Genomic DNA, 20322 nt, shown 5'->3' with positions numbered 1-20322 from the left:
TAAAAACCTCTCGAGCTGATCGAATCAGTCCAGCCGTGCTCTCTCCAGTTGCATAACAGCCACGTCCGTCTAGAGTTCAGACGGGGAAGGAGGAGGAGTGGAGGGGGGAGGTGAAGGAGTAGAGGAGGAGGAGGAGAAGGAGAAGGAGAGTAGGAGGGGGCTTCAACTCAGCCCCACTGCACTGCACACGCCATACTGCACAGCTGGTCAGCAACAGTGTATTTATGTTGCTGCTATTTGGGTGTCTTTTTCCATACGCCTCCCTTGACCTATACCCACCCCACTCAAGGACATTGATTATGTGTGGGGGAAGTGGGATGGCTCTGGGTAGGTGGGTTAGAGCGTTAGAGTGTTTCTCTTTCAATTCATGAAACATTTCAAGGCACCCCAAACCAACAAGCCTTCCGATACCACACAAGCTTAGAAAAGTAACACATTTGGAGACGTCACACGACCTACGTTGCAGCTGACTGAGGCGATATTCACTTTATTGTGCGTGAATGGCAGATGAAAGATTCCACTGACTAGTATTAACTTATCAATTTAGACAAATATGTATTATATTACATCATTTATTTATCAGCCACGTTTCCGCGACACCCCTGTTGAGAAACACTGGGTTAGGGGGAGTGGGTGTTGTCTTGTTTGTGAAGGCTGCCCATGCGCTGGTTCTAAGTGGAGGGTGGGGGTGGGGGTGGGGTGGGGTTGTTAGCCCGTGATGGGATTGCGAAATGGCGATGAGGCTTGGCCGGATGCAGCGTCATCATTATCGTGTGTGTGATGTGTGAGTGACTGCGTCAGCATTCAAGGTGACTCGGTTGATGGCTCTGAAGGGGAACCTGCGGGTTGTACACTGAAGTCATCAGCTGATGAGCCATCATCAGGGCCATCGGAGATAAGGCGACGGGAAAGGGTGTGGCGCAACGCTCCCATTGAAGCTGCCCGATGGACCATCCAGTCTGGCCAGCCATCCATACATTTTGCCCCTGTTGTTAACTCACAACAGCATTGAGTGGTTGGTTGGCAAAAAACAATAGGGTGGGAAGTGATGTATGTTTCTCTCATTGAGTCATGGGAGGAGTTAAACCTCTGCACCTATTTGCTACGTGTTGCTACAATTTCCTTATTGATTTGCCAATATGTGCACTTCTCTGTTGCTACCTTTTTATGCCGAGGAGGAAACACCCAGGTGCAGAAACTGCCACATTTTTGCTTCAGCCGATTCAATGAACCACCTGATCCTAATTGCCACATCCCTGAAGACAGGTTGATAAGCTAATTGGTCAAATTACTTGTGTTGAGAGGACAGGCAGAAGAAATGCCCAAGCCAGGACTCTTATTCTGTTGGTCCAGTTTTTCCCACCTCTGCTGTTTTGTGTCTTAAAAATGTATCCCTGTTGTCTGAAGGTCAGTGCAGTGGAGGAGTTAAATTGTAAACATGCTGTAACTTTGTGTCTACACAGGTGACCTCCAGCAGCATCTGCAGACAATGTTCACCTTGTTGCGACCAGAGGATACCATCAGACTGGTGAGTTTCTCTCAGTATACACACACACACACACACACACACACACACACACACACACACACACACACACACACACACACACACACACACACACACACACACACACACCTCCTCTTCTCATCTCATCTCCATACCTCAATTCTTCATTACAGTTGTGAGGCAGTGACCTTAACCTCCTTTTTTATTGTGCCATTATTCTTCCTCTCTCTCTCTCCCTCCCCCTCGCTCTCTCAATTCAATTCAATTCTCTCTCTCTCGCTCTCTCGCTCTCTCGCTCTCTCTCTCTCTCTCTCTCTCTCTCTCTCTCTCTCTCTCTCTCTCTCTCTCCCTCCCTCCCAGGCGGTGAGACTGGAGAGTGCCTCTCCCCAGTGTACGCGCTACATGGTGGTGGTGTCCACTAACGGGCGGCAGGACACGGAGGAGAGCCTGGTGCTGGGCATGGACTTCAAGACCTCAGACCGGTGAGTTGCCAGCGCCATGTCAATATGAGCCACCACGTCGACCTAACGCTACAGTACACTACACTACAGTAGTACACCTTGGTGGTAGGGTTTGGGCAATATTAAAAGCCTAAAAAAAAGTCTTTGTTGTAAGAGCGCTTTCTGGACTCAAAAAGGTGCTCTTTGAATGGGCAAATGCAGATTTTGAAAAAGAAAAAAATACCAAGGCACTCTCTTCAAAAGTAAAAAGCCTTTATTCCATGGCTTGGTTTACAATTAACCTTTAAAAAAAACTCTGACATGTTTCGGCCGATTGGCCTTCTTCAGGGAGTCAAACAGCCTATTAAAAGCCTATTGGTGTCTCATCTCTTTGAAATAGCCCATCTGCCCTGTCGTCACTCTAACGGTAGGGCGCTGGGCTTCTACTCAGGCGACCCGGGTCTGACTCCGGCCCGGGTCATTTGCAGATCCTTCCCCATCTCTCTCTCCTCCTCACTTCCTGTCTGCTCTCACGCAGTCCTGTATCAAAATAAAGGCCCTAAAAGCCAAAAAAGTAGCCTATCTCAACAGAATGCTACTCAGTCAATACCCTGCCACCAACCACTCCCACTGCAGAGACCCAGTAGTGTTTCACTATACTTTTCTGTGAAGATTCTGATTTGTCCAGGTCATGTTCTCCAAAGAGTTTAGCTGTAAGTGCCACTAATCAATGCCCCTCCACCACTGCAGAGAGCCAGCAAGAAGAAGCAGAGAGCTAGTTTCTTTCAGTGTCTGTGAACATTCATTCATCTAGGTCATGTTATCCAAAAAAGTTCCGTTAAGCAACGGGATGATTTCTTGGACCTTGAATAATGTTTTGCTCCTCATCCAGGGAGCTTAATCACCTCTGGTTGATGTAGAAGGGAAACACTTGTAGTTGTATTTCTCAAGACCCCCTCCCTTCACCACTTGACACTCTTTAAACAGACTTGCTTGCCTGTATATTAACTCTGGTCTTGTGTCTCTGCTTGTGTGTCTTTTTTTAGTGTATGTACTGTAGGCCTGGTGCTGCCCCTGTGGAGCGACACACTGATACACTTGGATGGCGATGGGTAAGTTGTCACGTGTAGAGACGTCGAAACCACTCTTGCATAGACAACACTTAGACGCTGATATCCAGTGACACACATTCGTACATACACGCCCGTGCACAAACATGAACCCAGTGACATACTTGCGCACATACACGCATCCATGCACAAGCAGCACACACCCAAAGACACATGTATGCACCTGTTGCGCTTTCCCCCCCAGGGTCTTTCATTTTAATATTTTTATCTGCCTCTCACGCTAAGCTCAACTTCCTTCTTTGTGTGCGTGTGTGTGTGTGTTTTTGTTTTTCACAGTGGCTTCAGTGTATCCACAGTCAACAGGGTGCACGTCTTCAAACCTGTATCGGTCCAGGCCATGTGGTAAGTGTTCCCAGTGCCTCTGTTACACTCAGTCCCCATCCTTTTTAACAGTTTATTTGTTCTATTTCTCTTCGTAATCCCCAAATTTATCTTTCCCGCCTCCTATTCTGAAAGGAGAATCTTGTTGTAAATCGAGCTTAGCAAAACAGCACTGTGTTCCAAACGAGAGTTCATTATACAAAGACATTCTCCTTTAATGGTCTTCTCTGCTGCCTTGTGTCGCTCTTCCATCCTCTCTGGCATTCTTTTAATGAATACATTCTTGTTCTTACATCGTTCCTCCTGATCATCAAATCATTTTTTTCCTCACTTTTTATTTTGTCTCCATTCTCTCTCGACTTCTGTATTCCTTCCATTGCTCCTCTTTAACAATCCCAATCTCTCTCTCTCTCTCTCTCTCTCTCTCTCTCTCTCTCTCTCTCTCTCTCTCTCTCTCTCTCTCTCTCTGCCTCTCTCTCTCTGCCTCTCTCTCTCTCTCTCTCTCAGGGCGGCGCTCCAGTCGCTGCACAAGGCGTGCGAGGTGGCGCGCTGCCACAACTACTACCCAGGCAGCCTGTTCCTGACCTGGGTCAGCTACTACCAGAGCCGCGTGGCCTCCGACCAGGTCTGCATCAACGAGTGGAACGCCATGCAGGACGTGCAGTCGCACCGCGCCGACTCCCCCGTGTTCTTCACCGACGTGTGAGTGTCTTGACGAGGCAGACCGAGAGGCGCATGCATACATACACACTTGCATCTGCACTTGCACATGCAACTGGGAATGCACTGATGCACATTTTTCACCTCCGATCCCGATATCTAAATTTGGATATCTACCCATTCTACTCCGATCCTATACCAAAACCACATGCATGGGTTTCAAATTGAGGTAGGCCTAAGTAGGCTATTTGGTCAGAAAAGGAAGTTAGAAGAACAGGACACCAATTAATAACTAAAAAGTAACAAGTAAAAAAAGTAACAATCCCATCCTGAAAACTAATATGCAAGTGTTAATGATTTCAAATTAACATTGGAAATGGGTCAATGTCAGATTCAGGAAAGCTCAGATACTTCGGGAAAATTCTGATCCGATCTCTGAATTCTGTTGATATCTGAACCCAATACCGATACACTGATACCGATATCCCATCCCTACATGCAATACACATGCATGCATACATACATACACTTAGACCTGCAGACAAACACATCATGCTGCACATTAACATGCATCTGCACTTGTATGCTTGCATACATACATGCATACATGCACCTGCACATGTAGACACACGCATGCATATACCTACACATGCAGATACTGGTGCTTACTAGGCACTCACCGAAACACATGTGTATTATCCACATGCACTCACGTAACATTCACACACACGTAACCTACACATACAGACACGTAGACATGTCCTTCATCACTGTGCGAATGACGCAGATACACACACACACGCACACAAGCACACGCACACAATATTTACACTCGAGCCCACACGTAGGCCTGTCCTCCAGACATCAGCCTGAACTGGTCTATTGAGAATGTTGTGCATAGTTTAGCATGGCAGTTGCAGCAGGGCGCCTGTGCATGCGTGTCAGCCGTGGAGAAAGGGGAAGGGTTCAGCAGGAGGGCAGTGCAGTGCACCAACCAGCCAGGGGTGCATTTCTCGAAAGCGTAGCTGTTAGCAGTTAGCAACTTGGGTAGTTGCCAATGGGAAAATGCGTTGTAACCAACAGAGTAGCTACTGTAGTTAGCAACTATGCTTTCGAGAAATGCAACCCAGCCCAGCCTCAGAGCTCGCTCCCTCGCTGGCTTGCTCACCGCCTTGCTCACTGTGTCAATAGGGGCGTGCTGCTCCAGCAGCCTTTTGTCAGATGTAAATCTTTTAAGATTTCCCCGTTGCCTGTTTGCTGTTCCGCCCCCCTCCCTCCCCCCACCCTTTTTTATGACCTCCAGACTAACTCAGCTGATGCACATCGCTCTGTCGGGTGCCTAGACAAACACACACACACACACACACACACACACACACACACACAAATGCATACGTTTTACACACTGCACAGCGATAGTGCAGATAAAGCAGCGCTCCGTTCGTTACCCTGGAGACTCTGTGTAAGCAAGTGTTGGTGTGTGTGTGTGTGCACGGCGTAAAAATCATGAACCGCCTCAACCAACAGCCCCTACTCCCCTCTCTCCCTCCCACTCTTGACTTTGTACACATTCGCTGGCCGGCAACGCTCACCGCCGCGTCTTGCCACACAGTCGGTCAAACATTTTTATTTGCTATTTTATTTGCGTTCCTTTTATCCAAGGGGATGGGATGGGAAGGGAGGGAGGTTAGTGGGTTGGTTGGTCTGGGGGGGATTTCCCAACCCTGCGGATAGTTTGTTCACGTGCCTCTATGCATGCCAGCGACAGGGCCAGTGGTGTGTGTGTGTGTGTGTGTGTGTGTGTGTGTGTGTGTGTGTGTGTGTGTGTGTGTGTGTGTGTGTGTGTGTGTGGTGTGTGTGTGTGTGTGTGTGTGTGTGTGTGTGTGTGTGTGTGTGTGTGTGTGTGTGTGTGTGTGTGTGTGTGTGTGTGTGTGTGTGTGTGTGTGTGTGTGTGTTGGAAGATATGGGGGGTGGTCTATCTTTAACTCCCTGAGGGCTGCCAGAGGTGCCCAGAATAGCGAGCGCTGCTCAGGAGGCAGCTTGATTTACGAATGGAAAAAACTGAGAGTCAGGACAGGAGAGAGAGAGAGAGAGAGAGGTGGACAACACACACACACACACACACACACACACACACACACGCACTGACAGGGGCAGGTGCATTGGCAGGCAGAAGTGTGCGTGTGTGTGTGTGTGTGTTTGATTGAGGGGTTGAGGGGGTCTGTGTGGGACAGGACAGGGGTGTCAGAGACTGAGAGGGCAATTAGAGGGATATACAGCTTGGCCACACTCATCAACCCCCACAGGGGGGAACGCAACGGACAAGCAAGTCACCTCCTGATTGACAGCAGCGAGGTCAAGCAGAGGGAACAGGAGCGAGAAATGTCACTCTGTGTGTGTGTGTGTGTGTGTGTGTGTGTGTGTGTGTGTGTGTGTGTGTCAGCTGAAGGAGGAATAGGGCAGCGCATGATGTGCACTCATGCCAAAACAATAAGGAAACAACACACACAAACATATGCACGTACGCCATCATGCTGTGCAAACAGTTCTTTTGTTAAGTGTTAAATGTTTGTGTGTGTGTGCATGTGTCTTGGTCAAAGTCCTGCTGGGAGGACAGCCAGAGAGGTCTCCTTCAAAATAATGCTGGCCTGTTGCCCCGTCCATCTGTTATTACTCATTTGGTCGAAATGGGGCAGGTGGTATTTTATGCACAGTCTAGTCTGTCTGTCTGTCTGTCTGTCTGTCTGTCTGTCTGTCTGTCTGTCTGTCTGCCTTGACCTAAGAACACAACCACAGACATATACACACACACACACACACACACACACTGACAGAAGCGTGTCTAGGCTTGTATTGCCATCCGGCGATGGTGTTTAACACTCGATGGCCAGTGCCATTGCAACCTTACACCAGCTCATCCAGCCTCGTCCTCCTTCTTGGGAAAAGATCAACTGTTTTTCACATGCCAGCCAGGGCCCCCAGATTCCCCTCTCCCATGGGGTGAAGGGGTTCAGACCAGGCATAAACAAACTCCCTCATCTCTCTTTCTTTCTTTCTTTCTTTCTTTCTTTCTTTCTTTCTTTCTTTCTTTCTTTTGCTCTTTCTTTCTTTCGCTCTTTCTTTCTTTCGCTCTTTCTTTTCTTTCTTTGGCTCTTTCTCTTTCTTTCGCTCTTTCTTTTCTCTCTTTCTCTTTCTCTCTCTCTTTCTTTCTCCATCTTTCTCTCTTTCTTTCTCTTGCTCTCGCTCGCTTACTGGTTCACTCAGCTCTTGTACTTGCACTGCGCAGCTTTTCCCTTCTGGAGAAACCGTCGGTCCCACTACATAATGGGAACCATTTTAGCAAGATAGACCAGATCACCTGTCCCACTCACACGAAACTTGTATACACACGCACAGATACCAACCAGAGACACACACACACACACACACACAGGCCCATAAGTCACATAAACACACACACACACACACTCACTCAGTCACTCACACACTCGGCAACACAGGCCCACCTGGCTTAACAGCATTAGGCGTCCCAGGCCCTGACCTACATTGGTGGACGTGCTGTTGTGGAGGTCAATGGTCCAGAGAGAAAGGGGGGGTCTGTAAGGGGTCCTGTGAGGGTGGTTTGGAGAGGGGATAGATAGAGGTGATTGTGATGTGGTGTAGTAGAGTGTGTTTAGACTGAGCAGAGTCCGGGTGGGTTGGGGTTGTCGTGTGTAGTTGATTGTGGTGTGTGTGTTTGGGGTGGGGGGTGTCGTGGTGGTGGTGGTGCTGGAGTTGGGGGGCTGTCATGTGTATTTGGTTGTTGTGTGTGTGTGTGTGTGTGTGTATGGGGGAGGCAGGGTTCCATGTCTCTGTTTATGTGTGTGTGTGTGTGGGGGGGGGGGGGGGGGGGGGGGGGGGGGGGGGGAGTCGTGGTGATGCTGGATTGGGGGGGCTGTCATGTGTATTTGGTTGTTGTGTGTGTGTGGGGGGGAGGAGTCGTGGTGGGTGGGGGTGGGTGGTGGTGGTGGTGATGCTGGAGTTGGGGGGGCTGTCATGTGTATGTGGTTGGTGTGTGTGTGTGTGTGTCTGTGTGTGTGTGTGTGCTGCGGGGTGCGTTGAACTCAAAGCAGAGCAGCAGAGCTCCAGTGGCGTGGGAGCTAATCAGGGGTATGTGGTGCTATCAGCTATCACAGAGGCACATGGCTGCTCCTTCCAGCTCCCACCACCATCACCCCCCATCCTCCCACACCAGTCCCCCTTTACTGCAGCCTCTGCACATGTGAGTGGGGCCCACTGATAACAAGCCCCTGCACTCCTACTACAAAGTGATGTTGAACTGCTTCCATGAATGTAGGCCTTGGAGAGTTGGTGTGCGTGTGTGTGTGTGTGTGTGTGCACGCACTGTTTATTTTGGGGCCCTTGTTGCTAGCTGACACGCACATGACCACTGCACTGCCTGAGAGAAAAAAGTTTTGGGGCGGGATGGTCTTTGAGTTGTGCGTGCGTGCGTGTGTGCGGGAATGCACATCTTTTTAATAAGTGTGTTTGTGTTTATGTGTGTGTGTGTTTCCACAGGCCCACAGAGAGGGAGCGCACAGAGCGTCTGATCAAGATGCGGCTCAGGGAGATCATGATGCAGATGGACCTGGAGAACGTCACCTCAAAACAGGTAGATGGACGTTGCGAGTACACTCACACAGCCAACAACCTATTACCTCAAAACAAACGGGTAGATTGACGTTGCGAGTACACTCACACAGCCAGCAATTTATTACCTCAAAACAGGTAGATGGTAGATTGACGTTGCGAGTACACTCTCACAGCCAGCAATTTATTACCTCAAAACAGGTAGATGGTAGATTGACGTTGCGAGTACACTCTCACAGCCAGCAATTTATTACCTCAAAGCAAATAGGTAGATTGACATTGCGGGTACAGACACATCCACACAAGTTTGCAGGTGCAAAGTAAAAAGTTCCACAGATTATAATGTAAGAAATGACCTGCACCGCACCACACCACACCACACTCGCATGCACGCACGCACCACCAGAGGGTTGAAACCTTGTCTGTAAAATCAAATCACTGGGCGCAGCAGCCCTTTGTTTGGTGCTTGTATGGTTTTCTGGGATAAAGCTCACCCACATCAAAAGCTCGACCTAGTTCCTCATCATGTTTCAAATTGGGACAACTCGTGATCTCGTACTGTACCAAAGCCCCATGTGTCCATTTTTGCACTTTTGTCAAGTCAAAATGCAACTGGACAAAAGTGCAGTCGGCGGTCAAGCCAGACAGCCTGACTAGAATGTCTAGACGAGGTCGACTGACCTGTCGCCATGTGTGTGTGTCTCTCTCTCTTTAAGATCCGCACGGAGCTGGAGATGCAGATGACGTGTAACCTGCGCGAGTTTAAGGAATTCATCGACAATGAGATGATTGTCATCCTGGGACAGATGGACAGCCCCACCGAGATCTTCGATCACGTCTTCCTGGTGAGTGGGCCGCAAGATGACCCCTGACTTTTCGTATCTGTGCTGTCCCACTTTTTAGCCACGTGCTGCAACTCTTTAACGTAAGGAAGAAAAATCCGCACTCACAAACTGCGTCTCATTATTTATTTATATTACCACCATGTCCAAAAAGCAAACACGCTTCGGCTATCAAGCCTTCATCAGTGCATGGTACTGAGAACAAAGAAAGGCGTGCATTATCATTATCAAAGGGGAGGTGAGAGGTCACAAGCTGCAGGTGGATCACATGATAGTGGGTGGCACCCAAGGGTGCAAAAACACAATGTATAGGCAGCAACAAATATACACAGTCTATATCTTTATAACAAAAGGAACAAGCAACTCTTTAACATGCCATGAATGTAGGTTGGTTGGTTGGTTAAAAACCACTTTGCCTTATTGAGTATTAGCACATGTGCTATAGGTCGTTGACCTTATTTGTTATCTTTCTATAGATCACAGTCAAGCTGAGCCATTGAGTTTTTCCTTAGCCCACATCCTGATTCCTGACCCTTTTTAAAGCGATCTTCCTGTAGATATTATTTTTTTTGGGTCGAGCTGAGTCAAGGAGTTCCTACTCTCCAATTCCTGACTTTTTATCTTCCTATGGATGTTTTGCAAATCAAGGTCTTGACCTTTTGTGTTTGTTCGTAGGGATCGGAGTGGAACGCGTCGAACCTAGAGGAACTTCAGAACAGCGGGTGAGTTGGTTTTAGCGCTTGTGCAGCACACACACACACACACACAGAGTCACAAAGGCCCTTTCTTCTCCGTTTTCCATCATCTGAAACTCTCTTGAGCTCCTGTTTTGGAGCGTGTGCACGCCGCTCGCTGCAGTTAGAATGAGTCACCTAATCCGTCTTCCCTTCCCTGTTTCTGCCGTTTTGGCAGGGTGCGCTACATCCTGAATGTGACGCGGGAGATTGATAACTTCTTTCCTGGCCTCTTCGAGTACCACAACATCCGCGTGTACGATGAGGAGGCCACCAACCTCCTGGAATACTGGAACGACACATACAAGTTCATCTCAAAGGCCAAGTAAGTTGGAAAACACAACACAACACACAAGGCACAGTAGGAAAAAAAAAAGGTCAGGGAGTTTTCATTTGGAAAATATGCTCTGCCATGCAAATCCTTTCACTAGATTAAGCGTTTTGGCAACAATGTTTCATTCTTAGGAATTTTGACTCCTACCATATCAGCTGGTTGTTAGACTGTTGCGAAAAAAAGCATTCACATTTTGCAACTCGGGGTCGTTTTTTTTTTTTTAGGTCGGATGCCTCATGTCCGCCTTGATTGATTTTCGTGAACTGCCTTTGGAAATATACTGACCTTTTTATATTCCATTTTACCAGCCGGCGAGTATCTCTCAGCCATGCCTCTGCCAAGTTTGCTGGAAACCTTTCAGTAACCCTGCCCCCCCCGACCCCCTCCCCCCCAACATACACACACACACACATTCACACACACACACACACACACCCTCCTATCTTCGCCTGCTCTCAGGAAAGCCAAGTAGCTGGCTTGAAATTAAATTTTTTACCAGCCAGCGTCTGTCACCTCTGAGCCCTTGATTTGGTGCAGACTTTTGATGGAAACGTTTCAGTAACCTCTTGTCTACCATCCTCCCTGCTCTGTCTGGAGAGCTGTTAGGTCGAGAGCCAGGCTTTAAATTACGTTTCACCGCCAGGGTCTACCCACCTGCCCTCAGCCCTGCTTTGTGGCAAACTTCGATGGTAACATTTTCAATAACCCTGTCCCCCGTCTCCCACCCTCTGCTTCCTCTGTCTCTCAGGGAAGCGGCAGCCAAGTGCCCAGGGGACTTAAATTACACTTGTGGTGCAATGTTTGATGGAAAACTTCACATGACCATTCAAAACAAAGTTCTGAGTTGGTGTTTGCTCTGTAGAAACGGGCAAAAAGTGTGAAACAAGTGTGCGATAAAGTTCTTTCTTTTGAAGTATTGAACACTCATGCGTTTACCAGCACCTAGAGGTTGTGAATGGATCTTTTGTACTATTGCACTTGCAGTTCAAATAACCGTGTCCCCTCTCCTCTCCTCCGCCCTCCCCTTCCTCTGTACTTTAGGAAAGCGGGCGCTAAGTGCCTGGTCCACTGCAAGATGGGCGTGAGTCGCTCGGCCTCCACGGTGATCGCCTACGCCATGAAGGAGTACGGCTGGGACCTGGAGAGGGCCTTCGACTACGTCAAGGAGAGACGCGCCGTCACCAAGCCCAACCCCTCCTTCATGAGGCAGCTGGAGGAGTACCAGGGCATACTACTGGCCAGGTGAGAACACACACTATTACCCAGCCTAACACACACACACACACACACACACACACACACACACTGCGTAACCTAGCCCAAACCCTCCTTCATGAGTTAGCTGGAGGAGTACCAGGGCATACTGCTAGCCAGATGAGAACATCACACACACACACACACACGCACCCCATTACCAGCCTAACCCCTCCTTCATGAATTAGCTGGGGGAGTACCAGGGCATACTGTTGGCACCACACCCAATGGTCAGTTACACACACACACACCTTTCAACCTTTCAAATCCCTTTCTCCCTCACCTGTGTTGAGCTGTAAGGGAGCAAGGGCATCTATCTATTCAGGCCAGGTTACCTAACATCAGCATCGGTCATTAGTGTGGGAGACACACATGGTGACAAGAACAAGTGATCTCTTCACCTGTGTGCAGCCAAGAGGCAGCCAGCCAACCTGACTGACCAGAGAACCAACGTCAGTTGCCGTTTCTGTCTTAGTTTGGCACACACAGATGAGTGATTCTGCGTGCACACATACACCACACACACACACACACACACACACACACACACACACACACACACACACACACCAAAGCCCTTTACCTGAGTACAGTAGGATTAGAAAGACTCATGTGTCGTTGGAGGACGCTGACACAAACGCTTGTTTGCTCTTTTCACACAAAAAAAAGGTCAACACACACACACACACCCGTCGGATTTAGAAAGTCCCCACCCTGCAGTCCAGTAGAGCTGGGTTTTTATTTGTCATCAGACAATAGGGCTCTTCTCTTGATTCCACTGGGCCTGTTCTATTCTTCAGCCCTGAGTTAACCCGCCGCGCTTAACTGTGGGAGTTGCAGTTCTCCCACGGTCCAATGTTTACCAAGGCTCTCCTTTTGCTTAGCTTTAGAGATCACAAAGCGCCGATGACGCAGATGTCTTTAATGCATCTCACAAAGTAGCCGGTATTTCTCAATGGAGGCTTGAATGTTAGTCGTTAACACTTCTTCAAGCAGGAAAAAACTGTCATACTGGATTTATTTAATGACTGATGAAGGGCTCGTTTGACAAAATCTGTTGTCATTACACACAAACGTGTTAATGTTCAATGTCTCTTTCAAAACAGAAAAATCAATGTTTTTTTTCCCTCTTCGGTGAACTAGCACAATAAATACTGTAAATGCTAGACCTGGTGATTAAAAAAAATGGACCTGCGCAAACACAAGTGAAACACATCTAACGACTAAAATCAAATTAACAGCAAATCGCACCCCTAAACCCACCAATGTTTAGTGTGATTCATCCACTCAGTTTTCTGGATTATGACTGCATCAGGTCACCAGCACCTGGGCATTGGCTGTGCAAAGGAACTTTATTACGTAAGGGTTAACGTTCGGCGAGAAGGTCGCTACCGTGGAATAGCAGCACGACAGAGAGAATCTTTAGACCCCGACGCGGAGCGGAGGGGTCTTGTTCTCTCTGAAGTGCTGCTATTCCACAAAGCGACCGACTCGCCGAAAGTTAACCCGCTTATTATATGGATATACTTAAATGATTCACACATGCGGGGTCATTTCTTTAGACCTATTTAATGTTAAGATTGTTGCTGCGCAAAACAAAACAGTGCCGTTGTGGAACACCGCTAGGCAACAGCTAGGTAGGCTAGCTAGGACAACAGGTGTTGTCTATCACAGCAGCTGATTAGAGTGACAAAAGACCGGACCCCCTGCGGAGTGATATGAAACATTCGCTTTAGCCACTGACTTGTATACAAGCCAGTGACTTTAGCAGTGAACGTCTTGTTGCCATTGACAGCGGTAGCCAGGACAACGGGTGCTGTCTATCACAGCAGCTGATTAGAGTCTTGATGAAAAGTCGCTTTAGCAGTGAAAAGTCTTGTTGCCATTGACAGCGGTCTGTTATAGACCAACCCGTCCGTTATCGAAAAATAACAGACGTCCGAACGTTGGGGAGCCCCGTTGAAATGAATGGAGCATTCGACAGATGACGTCACAACCATATAATAATTTTGCATAATAAAACCATCTTTATCTGTTAAGCGGTAATGAGTCACAACACAACACGTGATTATGATGAAACCATGTGTTTCTCTTTCTACTCTACAGTAAACACAACAAATATTGTAAATGCAAGATACTAAAAGCGGTGTTCTATCTTTTTTTCTATTGTGCAGCAAACAGAGGCACAACAAGCTGTGGCGCTCGCACTCGGACGGAGACCTGTCAGAGCCGTCGCTGGGCAAAGGGGTCTCCCTGGACCGCGGCGTGGACCCGCTCCACAACAACAACAACGGGCCCGCCTCCCTGCAACACTTCCTGGGTATGGCCGTGCTCCAGGCCCTCAGCGGAGACCCCACCGGCACCCAGCATACAGCGCCCGCGCGCCAGAGAGGAGACGGGAAGGAGGAGGATGAGGAGGAGGACGAGGAGACAGACGATGATGATGAGGAGGAGGGTACCAGGGATGAGGAGACGCGCAGCCCCTCGCCTCCTACCTCTAATGGACTGTGTGACTCTGAAGAGCACCTCCCCACGTCCTCCTCCACCTCCGTGTCCACGTCCTCCTCCCATCCCACCAGGCGCTCGTCGGAGGACCCGCCGTTCCTCCTCCCTCCCCTGCCCCGGCCGCGGGCGGCCACCGTGGTGCCTAAAGCCAGGCCGGACGTGGTCGTCTCCTCCGAGGCCGTGCCCGTGCCAGCCGCACGCCCCCACCCGCCCCCCTCGCTTCACGTCCTCCCTCCGACCCCCTCCCCCGAGCTGCTTAGAGCAGCCTCCCCCACCCCCTACCCCCGCCCCCGAGCACCACTTCCCCTGCACCCCCAGCCCCGACCCCGCAGAGCAGTCGCTGGACGAGGTGGACGCTGGTGGGAGTGTGAGTGAGAGCAGCAGTGCTGCGCAGCTATCTTATCAGCAGCAGGAGCAGCTCCAGCACCAGCAACATCACCAGGCTCAGGCCCAGGCCCAGGAGACCCGTGTGGCCGACAGCCTGCAGCTGTCCCTGGACACGCTCAGCGAGGGAGGAGGAGGGGGCCTGCTGACGCCCGGCCCCATGACCTCCACGCCCTCCACTGACACCCCCATGGCCGTCAGCCCCCTCAGCCCCTCCTCCTCCGGCTCGGTCTCGGCCCTCTCCCTCTCACTTGCGCTCGACCCCCCTCAACACACGGAGGAGGGCGATGACAACAACAATAAGACTGCAACACAACCACTGCAGACTGGAAGTTACACCACCGCCGCCGAAGAGGTGGGAAGCCTGCCGGACGCTAGCACGCTCAGCACCTCTTCCGGGTCCTCTGCTCGCAGCATTGACAGCATCGACTTCTTCAGCGCCCGGGAGAAGTTTGTGGGGCTGTCCCACTCCCAGGATGGTAATGTCGGCACCGGCACCAGCAACGTGGTGGCCCCCCGGCAAGAGCCTTCGGGCTCCCCCAGGGTGGCCCGCTCCAACTGCCCCAGCCAGGTCCAGGAGCTGTCTCCTCAGGTCCAGGTCCAGGAGCAGGAGAGACAGAACCAGAGCCAGAACCAGGGACAGGCCCCAGGACAGGAGGAGCCCTGCCCGACAGCAGCAGTGACGGAAGATGGACACACAAAGGTGAGCATGGTTGTTTGGCTTGTGTCTGTTAGCCATAGAGAAAGGTGAGCATGGTTGTTTGGCTTGTGTCTGTTAGCCATAGAGAAAGGTGAGCACGGTTGTTTGGCTTGTGTCTGTTAGCCGTGCCATCATGCAGAGACCTGGATATCACTGGTCTAGAAAGCACAAGTAGTGTTTTTTTTGTTTGTTTATTTATTAATTCCTAACCGGGTAGATGAAAGAATTGGTGAAATCAGTCTGTGTTTTATTATGCATTGACAAAAAACAGTTCTGTATAAAGTAGAAGTACTCTTACAGATGTAATTACATCGCCAGTGGTATGGTATTACATGGGTTCAAATTTGTAATATGACATTACTAGTGTTGTAATTACATCTGTAAGAGTACTTCCACTTTATACAACTCTGACAAAAAGAATACATGACTGGACTCTTTCATGCTAAATCCAGTTTGACCTTCTCTCATCTGTTAATTTTAGAATGTTATTGTGCATGTTTTCATAATGCATTGTATACATGGTGTTTTGGTGCTATGCATTGCCATGTTCATTCACTCTGATTCAAGATGCATGTCAAATTCAATAGTGCGGCTTGACTTTTGTAAACTCGGACTACCGGTATGCTCAGAGCGGTATGCTAAGCCAAGACTGCCCCCTGCTGTAAGCAATGAGTAAAATGTTCAGAATGGGTGAAATGTATTGGACAGTAACGGTGCATGTGCACTCAATTCAATATTTAAGCATGATTGCATTTGCAACATTATTGGAGTACGCTTTGCATGCTTTGAAGGACACATTGTCTAATTTTATTTCTGTGTCTACTTTTGTCTTTTTTAGCTCGAAGATGGCTGCAGCCCTGTGCCCGAGCCCCAGCCAGACAACAATGTGTCTGTACGCCACATGGTGACCGAACTGGAGTCCATCTCCACCCACCCCCACCTCCACCTCCCCCTACAACAGCAGGTTCAGCAACAGCCCCCACCACCACCACCACGCAGCCCCCTGCACCTCCACCTCCACCCCCACTCCCCAGAGACTGCAGCGGCCCCCGAGCTGCTCTCCTCATCCTCCTCCTCTTCCACCCACGAGCACCCCTCCCCCACCACCCCCACGCGCAGCTGGTCCTCGGGATCCGTGCGCAGGGCCCGCAAGCAGCTGGAGCAGAGGCTGAAGCAGGGAGAGACGACGGACTGTCCTGTGCCAGCCTGCGCTCCCCCAGCGTCACCAGTAGTGGTGTCCGCCAACCCTTCTACTACTACTACCACCACTACTACCACTACCACTACCCCAGTGCCATCGGGCTCCGCACAGCAGCCCTCTGTCAAAGACTGTGGCCAGCCAACCGTTCCCTCTTCTTCCTCTTCCTCTTCCTCCTCCTCCTCTTCCTCCCAGCCCTCAGGCACTGTTGAGGTCTGTAGCATATCAGAAGGGGAGCAACGTGTATGTGTAGAGACGAAAGAGAAGGCAAAAGACTTTGTAGAACTCTCAGAGCCTTCCTTAGCGTCTCCAGCTTCCGCACTAGCGTTGTCCTCCTCATGCCCAGAGAGCGAGGTTCAGTCCCCTCCCCCTCCTCCTCTTCCTCTCCCCACGTCACCTACTCAGGAGACGGGCACCCAGCCCGGCCTGCTCTGGCTGGAAGGAGTGACCGAGATGGAGACAGACACTGACAGCCCAAACCCCTCAGCCCCACATCCACGGCCAGAGCAAGCCCTCACCTCTGCTCCCCCAGCCCCGCCCCTCTACAGCCGGCTAGCGCGCAGCAGCGAAGACCTGGAGAAGATCCAGGAGACCCTTCGCGAGCTCCAGGCCTTCCTGTACGAGGCCGGCGGAGCAGCAGCAGCGACGCAGTGTCCAGACGACCAGCCCTCGGAGCACCACCAGAGAACACGACGGGGAGGAGAAGAGGAGGTGAAGGAGGAGAAAGCAGCAGCAGACGACGCCGAGGAGGAGGAGGAGAGTTGTGGTGGTGGTGTGTATAGATCCAGGACCCCTCAGGAGGTGTTGCCGTCGGAGCCGCGGGGCAGCGCGGCCGTGTGGCAGAGGGCCATGGAGATCGAGGCGCGCATCCGGCAGGCGGGCCTGACGCCGCCCTCGCTCATGAAGCGCTCGGCCTCGCTGGCCAAGCTGGACTGCCTGGAGCTCTCCACCCACGACCTCAGCAGCTGGGACTTCCACACCGGCCAGTCTGCACCACCGCCCTCCTCCTCCTCCAGCTCCTCATCAGCCAGAACTAGCGATGGGCCTGCTGCGACCTCCTCAGACTGTACCCAGCAGCAGCAGTCATCAAGCAGGGCACAGTCGCTCTCTCTGTCGCTGGCCCACCACCCGGTTCCAGACGAGGCCTACAAGAAGCAGAGGGTCCTCCATCATCACCATCATCAAAGCCCCCTTGAAGGCCACGGGCCACCAGGTCTATGCCTTGGGCTGGAACAGGAGGGAAGGACTGCTGCTGCTGTTGCAGGGTCCAGAGACTCTGGTACTTCCTCCGCCGGGACCGGGACTGGGACTGGACCCGCCCCTACGCCACCTCCCTCCCCCCCTCCGCCATCTTGCCCCGCTCAGCACAGGCCAAAGGGCCGCCAGTCAGCCCAAGACCACGCCCACGTTCACGCCCACCCCCACGTGCAGCTAACGTCCCAACACGGGAAGGCGCACCCTCTGAGGCGCCTGCGCAAGGCGGCGGACAAAAAGCGGACTGTGACTGTGCTTTACAACACCATGTGACCCTTAGCTGCGGCCCCGGTGACGTTGCGCGCTAGGGGCCCTAGCGGTGCGCGTGCGTGTGTGTGTGTCTGTTATGCAGGCGTGTGTATACTGTATGTATGTATGTATGTAATTGTGTGTGGGTCAGTGTGCACAAGTGTACAAATTGAATGGCTGCCGTTGAATACATGGGTTTTCTTTATGTATGAGTTTATGGACTGATCACGTTTTTGTTTTTGTTTTTATTTTGTAATCTTATCAATCTATTTTTTATCAGGAGTTAGCCGTTTTTATTTGTGTGTGTGTTTTATTTGGCAGAATGCGTAATGGTATCTCTATCACGGCTAAGGGCCGTTTTATCAATGCACTTTATTCTCTCATTTTAGTTTTATTGTTTTCTTCTCATTTTTGTACATAGAGGATACCAATAAAGTTTTAGTTATTGCCCAAGTTTAAATATTGTGTATTTGTCATGATTTTTAGACGGGTATGGATTGTTTTTTTTATCTTCCGGGACCCTGTTTCTCTACAGTGTCTTTGCTAATCAGTTAGCAACTTAGTAAGTGGGGAAATTGCATTGCAACCAAGTAAGTTGCTAACTTTGTTAGCAACGACACTGACGAGAAACACACCCCTAGACTCTGTTGGTGGATTCCAATCTGTGGACTTCCGTTCTCCCTTGCTCACTTGCCTGCTTGTGACCTCATGATGATGTCAATGACGACAGAACATTAATTCAATATCTCCCAAAAGCACAATTCTAATGTTATTTTCTCATTGCAATTGGGATGGTGAATAAGAAACAGTCCCCCAAAAGTTGTGGCTAGGCTGACAGCTGGGAAACTATTTAATTCTCCGCGGGGGCGAGGCCACAAGCACAAGTGGAGGACGGGAGTGTGCATATTGGAATGCACAGTGTGGTGTCCTGCTGGCATATTACGGTGACATCCCCTTGCCTTTTCACTGAGTTAAATATTCAAGCATTACATTGATGATGGATTGATTTATTTTATTTTGAGTGTGGGTATTTGAACATTCTATGAAAAGAATGTGTTCTATAACGGCAAGATTCTGAAATTCCAAATTGTATTGCATGGCGTCCAGGATTCTATAGAACTTTCACTGCCTGAACATTCCCGTCACACTGGTGTGCTGTTCAAAAGAGATGGGAAGTCAGTAGATAGCAGATAGTAGATGGATGGCATCTTACTCTCCATGAAAAAGGAACATGGAAGTCAAAATAACACAAGTGTTGTATGTTAGAGTCCAGGGTGGATAAACTGGATTTAGTGTGTTCAAAAGTCCTGCCAGACATTCCTTCTGCCTATCTCAACACAAGTCATTTCACAAATTAGCTCATCAACATGACTGTAGGGGTGTGGTAATTCAGATCAGCTGGTTCATTGAATTCGATGAAGGAAATCTGTGGAGGGGGTTTTCACTTTCTGGATGTCTTAACTGGCTAAATTCAAAGGCAATGTGAGGTCAAAGAATCATCTATTAGAGTTAGATACCCCCCACCCCCCCACACCTAATACAAACTGGAGTGTGCTCAAGTTCGGTCTCCTAAGCATAGAGGGTCCTCTAAGTCCTATGGAGGCGTTGTCCCCTCCTATTTTTGTGGCGGTTTGTGACTGCTTGCATAAGATGTGCATTACCGCCATCCACAGCGCTGACGGAACTCCATTTTAAAGTCTCAAAAAGTCACCAAACCTAAGGTCTCCTAAAGGGGCATTCATCTGACGTCACGTCACATGGATCAAGGAAAAGTACTGCCGTGATGCATCTGTATCTTTCTCTAATCTTTGCAGTGGGTTCCTGTGGCTGATGTTGGCAGTATTTCTGGGCAGTCATGGGTGAGCGGTTAGGGCGTCAGACTTGCATCCCAGAGGTTGCCGGTTCGACTCCCGACCCGCCAGGTTGGGGGGGGGAGTAATCAACCAGTGCTCTCCCCCATCCACTGAGGTACCCTGAGCATGGTACCGTCCCACCGCACTGCTCCCCATATGGCGCCACTGAGGGCTGCCCCCTTGCACGGGTGAGGCATAAAATGCAATTTCGTTGTGTGCAGTGTGCAGTGTTCACTTGTGTGCTGTGGAGTGCTGTGTAACAATGGCAATGGGAGTTGGAGTTTCCCAATGGGCTTTCACTTTTTTCACTTCACTTCTGCCAGCCTGC

At 50.1% G+C, this 20322-nt stretch overlaps 1 protein-coding gene across 1 annotated transcript in view; it reads left to right on the top strand.

The window, feature by feature from the left end:
• Window positions 1–18601, top strand: part of ssh2a (slingshot protein phosphatase 2a) — a 50578-nt gene extending 31977 nt beyond the window's left edge. The window contains 13 exon segments of the mRNA XM_063205787.1: window positions 1464–1528; window positions 1868–1989; window positions 2994–3059; window positions 3354–3419; window positions 3906–4100; window positions 8616–8709; window positions 9404–9532; window positions 10205–10251; window positions 10442–10588; window positions 11639–11839; window positions 14026–14649; window positions 14651–15443; window positions 16279–18601. Coding sequence (XP_063061857.1) covers window positions 1464–1528; window positions 1868–1989; window positions 2994–3059; window positions 3354–3419; window positions 3906–4100; window positions 8616–8709; window positions 9404–9532; window positions 10205–10251; window positions 10442–10588; window positions 11639–11839; window positions 14026–14649; window positions 14651–15443; window positions 16279–18165 — 4436 coding nt within the window. The 3' untranslated portion in view covers window positions 18166–18601.
• The last annotated feature ends 1721 nt before the right edge of the window (window positions 18602–20322 follow it).

This window comes from Engraulis encrasicolus, chromosome 8, assembly GCF_034702125.1.
Source record: "Engraulis encrasicolus isolate BLACKSEA-1 chromosome 8, IST_EnEncr_1.0, whole genome shotgun sequence".
Lineage (NCBI taxonomy): Eukaryota > Metazoa > Chordata > Actinopteri > Clupeiformes > Engraulidae > Engraulis > Engraulis encrasicolus.
Note: the sequence above shows the minus strand (reverse complement) of the source record. Positions and strands in the feature narration are given on the sequence as shown.